This window comes from Loxodonta africana, chromosome 4, assembly GCF_030014295.1.
Source record: "Loxodonta africana isolate mLoxAfr1 chromosome 4, mLoxAfr1.hap2, whole genome shotgun sequence".
Classification (NCBI taxonomy): domain Eukaryota; kingdom Metazoa; phylum Chordata; class Mammalia; order Proboscidea; family Elephantidae; genus Loxodonta; species Loxodonta africana.
The window spans coordinates 160,002,217-160,016,906 of record NC_087345.1 but is presented as its reverse complement, the minus strand read 5'-3'; the positions used below and the strand labels follow the sequence as shown (position 1 = coordinate 160,016,906).

Below are 14,690 nucleotides of genomic sequence, written 5' to 3'. Positions count from 1 at the left end.
ACTGTCACTTCTTTCTCCTGTGGAGCATCTGGTAAGTTCCAGCTACTGACCTTTCAGTTGGCAGCCAAGTGCATAACCACTGTACTATCAGGGCTCCTTTGATGAATGGTTAAACTGTACTTAATCTATATCACGGAACACAAAAACGAATTATTGATACATGGTGTGACATGAATGATTCTCAAAATAATTATGCTGAATAAAGTAATCCAGATTTTTAAAAAGTACGTTTTAAACAATTTCATTTATATAAATTCTAAGAAATGGAAATCAATGCATAATGCTGGAGCAGTTCAGTTGTCAAGAGGTAGAAACTGGGGGCCTGAGGGAGGGACTCCAAAGGGGCACAAGGAGCCTTTTGGGGATGAAGCATATGTCCATTATCTTGACTGTGGCAATGGTTTCAAAACTTTAAATATGTGGAGTTCCTTGTATGTTAATTATACTCCAACAGAGCACCTAATAAAAATCGGGTAAAAGGTTGAATTGAAATTTGATCTCTGATGATTTGCTGAACCTTCATTCACCATGCCACACTTTAGATTTTTGACTGATTATTTCAACCAACATACACAAGCAAAACAGTCCTCATACACTGTCTATACAATACAGTCATATACTATTTCTTTCAACTTAAATGAATAATCCTGAAAAAGGTTTGAAGTTTTCTTTTAAGCAAACATTTAATGAATACCTATTACATGCTGGGTGTGACGCTAGGTAATTTTGCTTATAATATCACAGTTAATTAAAATGTGGGTTGTTAACTGCTGCTCTTCTTGCTTTGTTGAACAGAAAATATGTGTACTCATTATTCAAGAAGAAACATATCCTGCTGCCCAAATTGGACCTCATTTTCACTATCTTGAATAATTAATCCATGCAGCATGCAGAATCTCTGATTCCATCTTTTCATGCCTGAATTTCACTAAGAAAAAAAAAAAAATCTAAAAGAACCCTAGGATAATATCAAAGAAAGAATGTTGTGATTTATAGCCTAGGATGGGTCTCAAATCTCAATTTTTCAAATGTTTCTGATTCAGGACCAAAGGGATGTTTGGTTAGTCCCATGCTCACCTGTCAAGATGACTTCTCTTCCAAGATGACTTTCTCCTGGCAACCAATCCTTGAGTAAATATCACAAGGAGTGTTGACCCAGTAAATACCAGTTTGCCCCAAATTGCAACTGACATGATTAGACATTAAGAATTAATTTGAAGTAGATGAGCCATTATTAAACAAAAGTCAAAGAGCCTCTCTTCCATTTCTTTTCACATCATTCAGCATCTTACCACTGTGGCTAAACAGCAACATAGCACACTACATATGGTGGGTTAGTTCTTATGTTCTCAGCCCATGTCCATCTGGACAAAGCACCATTCCATTGTGTTCTCTACTGAGCCATGTACAATACACATCTATGATTGTGACAAGCTCTCAGAAGGTGGCCCGGAACTAAATTACAGGTTAAGAAACTATAAATGAAGGCATTTAGATAGAGACAGTGCTTTAAATTTGTGTAGCTGAAAGAAATTTAGTACATTAAAAAAAAAAAAAAAAAGGTTACCCAGGAAAGATAAGTATATTATAAGTAAATCTATTTGATTAAAGGGAGAAAGGACAAGTATTTATCCCTCCTACATATTACAGGCTGTACTATATATTAGGAAGTGAATAAATGTGAATGAATTTAAAACCGCAGGTTCCAGACCAAGTCCCAGTTTTGCTTCTCACCAGTTATCTGGCCAGGGATAAACAACAACCTCTCTGCGATTTGTTCTTCTAATCTACAAACTGGCACAGAGGATCTCTGACTTATCCACTTCACGGAATTGCTAAGAGGACCAAATAGATCATATATGGAAAAGTGTTTTACAAAAGTGCAAAACCCATATGAGCACTTGAACTTGTTATTCCAAGTTTGGCTTTCAGGGGAAAACAGGTGAGATTTAGAGTATATTCCATCAGGAGTAGGGGAAACCCTGGTGGCACAGTGGTTAAGTGCTATAGCTGCTAACCAAAGGGTCAGCAGTTCAAATCCGCCAGGCGCTCCTTAGATAACTCTATGGGGCAGTTCTATTCTATCCTATAGGGTCACTATGAGTCGGAATCGACTCGACGGCACTGAGCTTTTTTTGAGTTTTCCATCTGTAGTAAGGAGACCGAGGCTCAAACTCCAGCTCTCTCCCAGAGTGGCTGTGTGATTCCCAGACAAAGCAAGCACTCTGCCTGATTTCAACTGCTTATCTCCAATGTGAAAAAGTCAAATGAAATTTTTTCAAAGTCAATTACACTTTCAGAGTCTGAGCCTCCTGGAGAACACCAGCAATTGTGCCAAACATTAATTTTTTTTTCATATTTTTAATTTCAGTACAATGAATGCTTAAAATCGGAGGGCCCTGCAGCTGTTCCCAATGCCATGTGTTTATCTTTAGAGACTTTTAATCACACATTATCGGGGGTAGCCAAAGAAGAAAGCAACTTAAAGAGCTTTGGTGCACTGTTAATTAAATGATAAATGTGTCAAAGTAACTTTGATCAAATTTCATTCGCTTTTAATTCAAGAATAAAGTGATTGTTCATGTTTTTTAGACATTCCGATGCTTTCAGAATACAGATTATGAAACCATTATCCATACCTGAAAAGGCTGCACGCTGGAAACGTTGAGGCATTTCCTTATCCATCTGTTGCCTTGGTTCCCAAATACCTGCCACAGCAGCTGTCCCCTTGTGTTACTCCAGATTCGCTGGTAGATGGCCAGCCTATAAATGTGCTTTCCGAACATGTGGTAATATAAGCGGAAGGTGCAGCCCTTTGTATCAGTGGCATTAAGGACTGGGCTGAGTAAAGCTGCTCTGTTTTGGAACACCTGTGGCTCCGAAGATTCTATGTAGAGATAGTGTCCTTTAGCTGTGCCCACAGTATTATCCTTCATTGGCCCCGTATTAAATGTTGAAGTGAGACCCTGGTTCCTGGTCCAATCAAAGTCATCTTCTGTATCCTGTTCCCAGTTACAAATTCCATTTTCAAAGTTACATTGTAGATCAGGTGCTGAAAATTGGCATTGAATAATAGTGAATAATTGGCATGAATAAAATAAATATGATAATAAACTTCCTCAGGCCAAAGTATGCCATTTCAATTTAAAAAATGCTACATTAAAGCTTTTTAAAAAGAGTGAATAAATCCTAGATAATATATTAAGTAACAATCTTTTACAGACTGAAGATGAAATTGCTTTGACCATTATTTTCCAAATGACTTTAATGTCCAGCCATTCTACATTTTTAGATTTCTATTACCATAACTCTAGGTAAATAATGATGACCTCACAGCCACCTCATTCCATCAACTTTCTGGCTCAGTGGATTTCAACCTTAGTTGAATGCTACAATCACCAAAGAGTATTTCAAAATGCTTCATTAAAGCCAAGAATTCACCATCAGAGATTCTGATTTATTTGGTCTGAGAGGTGAGGTCATGCGTCAGGATTTTAGATAAGCTCCCTAGGTGATTCTAAAATGCAGAGCTTAGAACATTTGCAACTTTCTAGGTCTCAGTCTTTCAGAGTCACCTCGAATGCGTGGTAAAATTGCTTATTCCATGGTAAATCCCCAAGTACTAATTTTTAAGATCTGTGGTGCAGTCCAGGAATTCACATTTTTAACAAGCACCCAAGATGATTCTGATGCAAGCGTTTTCGGGGCCTCATTCTGAAAGATTCTCTCTCCTTTCATTCTGCCCTCAGCTCCAAGTTTTCCTACACACTAGTGCCAGATGATGATTCTTCAGTGGCAGTATTATTCTCCTTCTCTCTTCAGAATTCTTTAATATAAACTTAAATGTAAACTCCTCTATCTTTAAAGCACTGCCTCCCTCAAATTAAAATGACTTCCTGTTTGTCCCTAACTATACTTCCCCAGGAAACCCTGGTGGTATAGTGGTTAAGAGCAACAGCTGCTAACTAAAAGTTTGGCAGTTCGAATCCACCAGGTGCTCCTCAGAAACCCCGTGGGACAGTTCTACTCTGTCCTTTAGTGTTGCTATGAGTTGGAATCGACTTGACGGCAATGGGTTTGGTTTGATTTTATCCTTCTCCATAGAATCCTGGTGGTGTAATGGTTAAGTGCATGGCTGCTAACCAAAAGGTTGGCTGTTCAAACTAACACAGCAACTCGAAGGGAGAAAGACCTGGCTTCTGTAAAGATTACAGCCAAGAAATCCCTTTTGAGAAGTTCTACTCTGTCATATGGGGTCATCATGAGTCAGAATTGACTAGACGGCGTCCAACATCAACAACAACAATCCTTCCTCATATTGTTGTAGTTAGATGCCGTCGAGTCCGTTCCAACTCATAGCAACCCTATGCACAACAGAACGAAATACTGCCCAGTCCTGCACTATCCTTACAACCATTGTTATGCTTGAGCTCATTGTTGCAGCCACTGTGTCAATCCACCTTATCGAGGGTCTTCCTCTTTTCCGCTGACCCTGTACTTTGCCAAGCAAGATGTCCTTCTCCAGGGACTGATCCCTCCTGACAACATGTCCAAAGTATATGACGCAGTCTCGCCATCCTTGCTTCTAAGGAGCATTCTGGTTGTACTTCTTCCAAGACAGATTTGTTCGTTCTTTTGGCAGTCCATGGTATATTCAATATTCTTTGCCAATATCACAATTCAAAGGCATCAATTCTTCGTTGGTCTTCCTTATTCATTGTACAGCTTTCACATGCATATGATGTGATTGAAAATACCGTGTCTTGGGTCAGGTGCATCTTAGTCTTCAAGGTGACACCTTTGTTTTTCAACACTTTGAAGAGGTCCTTTGCAGCAGATTCACTCAATGCAATATGTTTTTTGATTTCTTGACTGCTGCTTCCATGGCTGTTGATTGTCGATCCAAGTAAAATGAAATCCTTGACAACTTCAATCTTTTCTCTGTTTATCATGATGTTGCTTACTGGTTCAGTTGTGAAGATTTTTGTTTTCTTTATGTTGAGGTGTAATCCATACTGAAGGTCTTTGATCTTCATTAGTAAGTGCTTCAAGTCCTTTTCACTTTCAGCAAGAAAAGTTGTGTCATCTGCATAATGCAGGTTGATAATGAGCCTTCTTCCAATCCTGAAACCCCATTCTTCTTCATATAGTCCAGCTTCTTGGATTATTTGCTCATAATACAGACTGAATAGGTGTGGTGAAAGGATACAACCCTGACACACGCCGTTCCTTACTTTAAACCAATCAGTATGCCCTTTTCTGTCCAAACAACTGCCTCTTGATCTATGGAAAGATTCCTCATGAGCACAATGAAATGTTTTGGAATTCCCATGCTTCACATTATCTATAACTTGTTATGATACACACAGTCAAATGTCTTTGCATAGTCAATAAAACGCAGGTAAACACCCTTCTGGTATTCTCTGCTTTCAGCCAGGATCCATCTGACAGCAATGATATCCCTGGTTCCACATCCTCCTCTGAAACCAGCCTGAATTTCTGGCAGTTTCCTGTTGATATACTGTTGCAGCCGCTTTTAAATGATCTTCAGCAAAATTTTGCTTGTGTGTGATATTAATGATATTGTTCTATAATTTCTGCATTTGGTGGATTGCCTTTCTTGAGGATAGGCATAAATATGGATCTCTTCCAGTCAGTTGGCCAGGAAGCTGTCTTCCACATTTCTTGGCATAGATGAGCGAGCACCTCCAGCGCTGCCTCTGTTTGTTGAAACATCTCAATTGATATTCCATCAATTCCTGGAGCCTTGTTTTTCGCCAATGCCATCAGAGCAGCTTGGACTTCTTCCTTCAGTACCATTGGTTCCTGTTCATGTGCTACCTCTTGAAATGGTTGAACATCTTCCCTGTGTGCCTCTAACATCTTACCCCCTTTTTCTATCTCTATACCTTTTTTTTTTTATACCTAAGGTAATGTCAAGCCCCTTGAATGTTCTTAACTATGTCTCATTATTGGTTACCTTTCATGGGATTATAGCTCCTCTGAGCTGGAGCGTTTATACTTCTAATTTCCTTTAGTCATTAGAACAATTCAGAGTTGACTAGCCCCTTATTACCTAAACATCCCACCTAAACTTCTAGATTAATATAGGAGCACATTCATTTTTTTTTACATTCATTTTTCGAGATGTGAGGATTTTTTTTGACCCCAAGTATCTGTTTCAGAATAAATGAGACAGAATATATATTTGGCATTATTTGGGCAGAGCCTACAGGATTTAGAATTAATTGGCAGTTGAATATTTTAGCTTCATTTACATAAGTTAATATTTTTAAAAAATAAATGTCAGCTGTCCTTTAATTATTCATCTTAGTAACCGCACTTGGAACCAAATGTGAACAAACACTCTGAAACAAAAAATAAAAGTCTATGTGCATAAATGCAGCCAGGCAAGAACAAATCATCTGTCTCTGAAACCACAGAATAGGAGCTTAGACCTAATGAAAGGAACCAAGTGAGTAAATGTCAACTGGGGGATGAGCACTCACTTGATATTTCCTCACTTGTGACTAACCAAGCCCAGATGTGACGTGAGCTGGGGACCCACAGCGTACTCCCCAGGTGTCAGTCTTGCTGTGGAGCAGAAGGAGAGTGTCAAGTCCTGGGGTTTTGATATAAAACTGGCACTAAAGCCAGCAGACTTCTATATTGCCTGTCTTCATACTGACTGCACACTCAGTCTTCATTTTCAACAGGAATATGTGTACCTCCACCCTTATAAAAAGATCATGCCCCTACATATTTTAAAAAAATATACAACATAAATTTCAGGATGTCTAACCACATAATGCATTCTGTGCAATAAGTAATATATCTAGATGGAAAGCTGTGAGAAAAATCTATGATCTAATGTCATTACAATTTTCTTAAAATAATATATAGTCACAAGAAGTATTTTGATATTATCATCATACTCCCATAATCCCATTCTACTAAATTAACATTGAGAAGTTCAAAGGATAATTTGCTTATCTTTAGCAACAAGTTGACACTTTTTAAGGAGTGGAATTTTGGGATCTTACAAAAGTTAAAAAGGCTTTTTAAACTTGCAAAAATAAATTATCTTAACATAAGCTGCACTTCTTATAACTGTCATTGTCAAAATCATTAATTTTATTTATATTCACTCAAATATCAGTTGTGGAAATTTGGTGAGATGCATGGTAATTCTGGCTTCAAAATGCCTGATGATATCAAAGACAGACAATCGTATATATGTAAACTCCACAATGATTTATATGGAAATTTCTTAATGTAATGTTTCCTACAACTTATCAAACATTTTATGGTCCCAGCGTAATAGACACACAGCTCAGAATTTAAGAATTGTTGACATTTCTGGACGAGGAATCTAAATCTTCTGAGTCATGCAAACTTTTTTTTTTTTTTCTCCTGACAGATTTTTGGAATAAAAAAAAAAAAAAAAACTTTTAGCTTCTTATTTATTTTCAGGACCACTCCCGCTACGAGTCGGAATTGACTTGATGGCAACGGGTTTGGTTTGGGCTGGATACAATCATTGAAACTTCAAACATTGGAACTACACATCCAAACTCTTAGATAGTTTAAGCCATAAATGTAGAACTTATCTTTGACAAGAAACCTAAGACTTTTCTTTCACTCTCTGTTCCCTATAGCCCAGATTATCACTATATGTCCCCTCCTATTTTCCCAAAGTTTAGTCCCTCTATCTCCATCCCCATCACTGTGATTCAAGCTGTCAACCTCTCTCTGATAAACTACTGCAATATCTTACTAAGGGATCTCCTGAATCTACTATCCTCTAATCTATTCATTATGCTGTATCCACAGTAACGTTTTTAAGTATGCCAATTTTATCGTATTACCCTCCTTAAAAACTCTCAAATAAAGAAAAACTTCCCTCACACATACTACAAAGATCTGCAAATCTGGCCTCCCACGACTTCTCCATCCTTGCCTTTTACCTTATTTTCCCTTCATACTTGCTCTAACCACACATGTAGCCACATATGAAGGCTTTTGCATATATGCTCTTGCGTATAATTTTTCAGACCTTTGCTAGGTATCATTGCCTTTATCATATGAACTCATGGCACTCCTCTGTGTAGCACCTGTCACAGCTGTATATTTATTAGTTATTTGAATAATATCTATCTCCCCTATTAGACTCCAGGTTATAAGAGGGCAGGGGTCTACGTTATTGCATTCATCACTGTATCCCTAATAAGTACCATATATGAAAACCAGTTGCCTTCCAGTCAATTCTAACCATTGGCAATCCACGTGTGTCAGAGTAGAACTGTGCTTGCTCCATAGGGTTTTCAATAGTTCATTTTTGGAAATGGATTGCCAGGTCTTTCTTCCAAAGTGCCTCTGGGTAGACTTTCAACCTTTGGGTTAGCAGCCGAGTGCGTTCATCATTTGCACCACCCAGGGACTCTCAGCATATAAAAATATTAAAAATAAATTTTACATATTAATAAATACTGATGACCTTTTTAGTTAATCACACGTAATATTCATTAGCTTTATGTCAAATGGCTTGATTAACTACAAAACAGCAAATTGATCAAAGTCACCATATCAAAACACAGAAGAGAGGCCAAAAAATACTTACCACAGTCGGCCTCATCAGTATTATCACCACAGTCATCCACCAGATCACATAACCGAAGCTTTTCTACACAAGCCTTGGTGTATTTACACCAGAAATGACCTGGCCCTTCACAGCTCTCAGCAGGGAGGGGAAGTGTACAATTTTCAAATCTGATATCATCAATAGCTGAGATCCCATCATAAATGCCAAAACTGACTTTATCTAGTGACAAATAGAAGGGTTGAGTCAGGCGCCCAAGCTGAATGGTGGCCTCTGACCACTGGTTGCCCTGGTTATATAAGACCCTCCAGAGCACTGTGGAGTCACTGGATCTTCCCACATGTAGCTGCAGTTCAGCTGCTCCCACCAAAAGGCCATAGTTATAAAACCTGGAAAAGAGCATCCACAAGAAATGGAAGTGACTTACGGCACATACTAAATATTTAACTTTTAGACTCTTCTACTCAGTCAACAATTAATAATTAGTCATCATGAATGACACCTCTAATTCCTACAGTGATTGTGGCTGCGCATTTGCAAAGAGCTTATCTGCTGAGGTGCACACTCTGGTTCTCAGGACCCTGGGAGCCTTTCTCAAGGAGTTCAGTACAGAACAGAGGAAGTAGTCTTAATTAAATTATAATCCACTGTTGGAGGGAAACAGTCCCTTTCATCTTAAGAAGTGAACATAACAAATGCTGATAACATGCTCCAAAGCAAAATGCTAATTGTGTGAATTTAATGCGATGGTTATTTTTAAAGTAAAGCCAGGGGCAGAGTATAACTGCTCATAAGGCTAGAGGATGCCTGCAATCACCAGACTGAAATTTCATGTTCAAATTATATGTGTGGCAAAAAGGAGATGTTTTATGTATTATACATTTTCTCTAGGAAAAGCGAGCATTTGCACACCAACTGCCACTGCCAGCCTTAGGGAAAATATATCCAGTTAAATTTAACACATTTCCCTAAATGTAAACACAAAACGTAAAGGTCTGCTTCATCAGCATTTCCATGCTTTATCAAGACATAAAGCGGGACATCTAAAAAGGAAATCTGTCCTTAAGAAGATAGTTCTAATCCTTTCTAGAGGCTCCAAGGGCCCTGGTAAGCTTCAAAAGAAACATTTTCCTAGCATATCTCCATCTCCCCAAATGTTACTTCCAAATTTTCCACACCTGGGCTTTTAACATTTATTAATATGTCTACGTACAAAACATTAATTGAAGGAGAAAGTGTATATAGGAACACCATCATCATCATTGTTATATCATTATTAAAGTGTTCATAAGTAATAGCTGGACTGTAAGTGCAATACTGAAAAAACAGTGAGGCCATACTCACTGCATCAGTGATATATCATCCCTATTGTGCAATCTAAACCCCTTTTCTGATCCACTAGGGTAATTGGCCATCATTTATAATATTTACCAGAAAGAAAGTGTACATTCAGGTCCTGTCTGGCTGAAAACTGGGCTCTGGAGTTTAGCAACTTGTAAGAAGGTGCTGTTTTGCTTCAGAATAAACATAAAATGCCCTATTGGGATACAAAACCAAATCGTCAGTTAACCTACTGGACCCTAAAAAGAGACAGATCTCTTTTACCCCTACACTGAATAAGTTCCATGCCCAACTTAACTCTAAAATCAAGACCATACAGCAGTAAAAAGAAAAAAAAAAAAAAATCAATAGAAATGGATGTTACCCAAATTTACTCTTATAAATATAACAATATCTATATGTAGACCTAAATGAGGCTAAAAATAATTCATAAATTTGGTTAATTCAATAAAAAAAACTATACTCTTTCCTCACCTCTCATAAAGTAATTATTTCATGCAGACAACATAACTGTAATTAACAATATTCAGCCGTCTTACAATTCAGTAACATGGAACCTTAATTGCTTCTCTTTCTCCTCCCGGGCCTGGCTGAACTGTAAATAGGAGCAGTTAGAGACGAGCTCTGCTTACGTCTTACCTCGAGCTGTGTTGCGAGTGTGATCCTGAGGTGGAGCCTGTTGCTCAAAATCAGCAGAAAGGTTGCTTCTGGAGCCCCATATCCAGTTAAAGTGGTCCCCACTAATGGCTTCAAACCAACCACAGCTGTTTTCTTCAAAATCACATTCGGAAGCTAAAGAACAAAACTGCGGTTCTTACCTTGGCTTTCCAAAAGGTTCACACATTTCAAAAAGGGTAACGAGCTCAAGTAGAAATTACCTTAATATGCTTGTCTAAGTACATCAAGGGACACATTTAAGGAAAAAAGATGTATCTGATCCGAAAAACGCAATTGTGCTTTTCATACTGATAATTGATAAGACAGAATTCTCAAGTAATTCAAAATTTTTCCACATATTCTAAGAATGGCATCATTCAGTCATATTGCTTATAGAATTGCCAAGTATCTGCTAATTCATTCTGATACTCATGTTTGTTTCCTTTTTGCAATTATATCAGCTAGAAGGTTTAATTGTTCCTACAGAGTATTTTACACTAAACCATGAAAAGTAGTTCTTTATTGTGGATTGAATTGTGTCCCTCAAAAAGGTATGTTGAAGTGCTAATAACCCCGTACCAGTGAATGGTGAATGACCTTGTTTGGAGAAATAGGGTTTTTATTTGCAGAAATAGTGTTTTCTTTGCAAAGTCATAAAGAAGTAGGTTGCATCCTAATCCTAATCCTTTCTAAGTGATATTTTATGAAAGAGAAAGACACACAAAGACAGTCACACACACAGGGGTAGACAGCATGTGAGGATCCGTGTATAAGCCAAGGAACACCAAGAAACACTGATGGTTTTCAGAAGCTGAAGAGACAAGGCAGGATCTTTCCACAGAGCCCACAGAGAGTGAGAACATAGCTCTGCTAATGCCCTGAATACAGACTTCTATGCTTCCAGAGCTGTGAGAAAGTTAGTTCCTCTTCTTTAAAGCTACCCACCAGTGGTATTTTTGTTATGGCAGGCCTGGAAACTAAGACACTTAAAAAAAATAACTAATATTTAAAATTCCATATGGACCATACTTAATATAATGTTCCCTTCGATGTCTGTAGTACTTTATATTTCACATGGCACTGTATACATTGCATAATTAAAACAAGAAAGGATATTTCCCAATTTTTCAGATAAATAGAGGAATCAGTTAACTTCCACAGAGACATACTTGAGGAAGAGGAGAAAAGGTGAGAACGGGAGTAAGAGAAAGTTATAATAGTTAATAGTAGTAGCAGTGTTGGAAACCCTGGTGGTGTAGTGGTTAAGAGCTTTGGCTGTTAACCAAAAGGTCGGCAGTTCGAATCTACCAGGCACTCCTTGGAAACACTATGAGGCAGTTCTGCTCTGTCCTATAGGGTCGCTGTGAGTCAGAATTGACTTGACAGCAATGGGTTTAGTTTTTTTTTTAGTAGAAGTGTAGTATTATAGCTAGTATTTACTGAACATATTATATACTAGACCCTGTCCCTAATGTTTTATATAGGTCTAACTTTCACAATAGCCCTATAATGGAGTTAGATTGTTATTTTTGTTGCTCTTGTTTTTCAGAGGAAGAAAGGGAGGTGTTATTAATTTGTCCAAGGTCAAATTGTAAAATGGGGTTGGAACTCACATACTCTGACTCCAAGTGTAATATTCTTTCTGTATCTGTTGATCTGTTGATACTGATAAGTGGTAATTCTCATTAGATTGAAAAAATTTAAGTCAAGAAGGCATAACCTGAATTTGCTTAATGCTGACATTCAGCTGTTACTACATATAGCAGTGCAAACTGATGTGCCCTTCCACTGATGAGCAATGATTACACTGGGACCCTTGGCCACTGGCGATTTTTAAACAAAAACTTAACAATAAACTACATAGATAGTACTTTGTAAAAGAACCTAGGAAATAAGCAATGAGTTTAGAGAATAAAAGTACAAGTAAATCACTCAATGAGATTATGAAATTTTAAATTGTAAGGATATTTTAATCTAATGATGAATTATTTTCACTTTTGGGAATGCTACTTCTACAGAGGGAGGAATGTGAGGCGAGGACTAAGATTATGAACACCTTTTTTATTTGTTTATTTTTCATCTTATATTAAATATCTGATTTCAAAAATATGTCTGTTTTCCATCAAGTTTCCTGTCCCAAAATTTGGCCAGCAGAATACTTCCAAATTTTATAAAAGTCAATGGGAATCTATGATTACATTTAGAAATGAATACAGTATGTTTTAAATTTTGTATCTACTATAATAAACAAGCGATAGCTATATTTCAGCATACTGAGACAATTAGAAATCATTAAAATGAAGTGTTCTATTTAGAAAATAATTTCAAGTAAAATTTAGAAATCTGTGATGAAACAAAGCTAAATGCTACTTAAAAATTGAAAAGTAATGATAAGTTATATGAGTTAGTATTTAATGACAGATTCTAAGACTCTTTAAGTCTTTGTATTTTTAAAAGTTATCTCTATTTATAAATACATAACTCAAAAATAATCCATAAGAATATAGAGAGATTCCAGGGACTTCAGAGTATGTAGATGTCATTTCAGCCACCAGTCAATCAAATGCTGTTGACTCCTATTCTAAACAATTCAGAGAACAAGATCCAGCAGTTTATTTTATGGAAAGATAGAAAGAAAATAAATTATTGCTACTTCGTAATATCTCCCTCACACACCTACCTGAAAAGGGAACTTTATCACATACTATCAAAAAAAAAAAAAAATTTTTTTTTTTTTTTTTTATCCAGAGAGATATTATTGTGGAAATAAATGAATATTCTAATCATAGTATTTTAAGCAACGATTGAAGCAATTCCTTCTCCTAGACAAGGCCATCAGAGACGGTGGTTGCAATGGATGATTATGCCATTAAAATTCATATACTCCTTGCTAGTGTTCTTTGTTCCTATAAGTTTAGATATCTGTACACATTTTAAGAAATCATTATTGATCAGAGATGTAATAATCAATGAAATCAATCTTCTGGTTAACTGTTAATCAAATACATACCTCATTAGAACAGTTTTTGAAAATTAAGTACAGGTAGTCCCCAGCTAAGGAGGTATTCACGTTACGAAGAACCAAACTTACTACCTTTTTTTTTTCTTTTGTACATCTTAACGCTAGTAATATGTACTACATATAACGTTGCAGTGCATAATATGCTGATGTTAGCATTCTCAGACGTTCACTCGAAGGTGTTTAAAGATTGAATTTATAAAGATACTGATAAGAAAAGGCAGTAATAATGAAAACTAAAAAAATAAATAAATAAAGGTGTTTGACTTCCTTAGAACCGACTTAGGAAACCCTGGTGGCCCAGTGGTTAGGTACTACGGCTGTTAACCAAAAGGTCGGCAGTTTGAATCCACCAGGCGCTCCTTGGAAACTCCGTGGGGTAGTTCTACTCTATCCTGTAGGGTCACTGTGAGTCAGAATCGAGTTGATGGCAACGGGTTTGGTTTTGGTGGGGTTTTTTAGAACCGACTTATGACAGAGTCCTCAGAACGGAACCCCATCGTAAGTCAGGGCTACCTGTATATCCTTCTCTGACTCGGAAACACAATACCCTGGGCATGTTTTAATATTTGATGCTGTAGGATTTTTTACTGTTTCTGGAACATCATTAATAACTTCCTCAATTATTGTCATCATCGGAATCATCATAATTTATAATAACAATTACAGTTATCATTTACTCAGGGTTTATTATATATCAAGTTTCGTGCTTTTACATTCACACAGAATGCCTTTTGACATAGAATCCCTAAAAATTATATTTGTGTATCTATGGTTGGAGCGCCACTGGCATAGTGGTTAAGACCTCTGCTGCTAACCAAAAGGTCAGCAGTTCAAATCCAACAACGGCTCCTTGGAAACCCTATGGGGCAGTTCTACTCTGTTCTATAGGGTCGCTGTGAGTCAGAACTCACTTGACAGCACCTAACAACAACAATAACAACATTCCGTGGCAACAAGTAGAAAAGCTGGTGACTCTAAAACTGCTTTTAATCATTGCGACAAAAATTACCTGAGTGGTCTCCCTTAGTTCCCTAAGTATAATTACAGTAGTTGTCCCTGGGGAATGTTGCT

At 37.2% G+C, this 14,690-nt stretch overlaps 1 protein-coding gene across 1 annotated transcript in view; it reads right to left on the bottom strand.

Moving 5' to 3' along the window:
- The window catches only part of MALRD1 (MAM and LDL receptor class A domain containing 1), a 956,759-nt gene that overhangs the window by 764,499 nt on the left and 177,570 nt on the right, over positions 1-14,690 (bottom strand). The window contains exons 15-18 of the mRNA XM_064284901.1: positions 10,580-10,732; positions 10,031-10,136; positions 8,621-8,988; positions 2,640-3,052 (exon numbers count right to left, since the gene is read on the bottom strand). Coding sequence (XP_064140971.1) covers positions 2,640-3,052; positions 8,621-8,988; positions 10,031-10,136; positions 10,580-10,732 — 1,040 coding nt within the window. The remainder of the gene's footprint in view (positions 1-2,639; positions 3,053-8,620; positions 8,989-10,030; positions 10,137-10,579; positions 10,733-14,690) is intronic.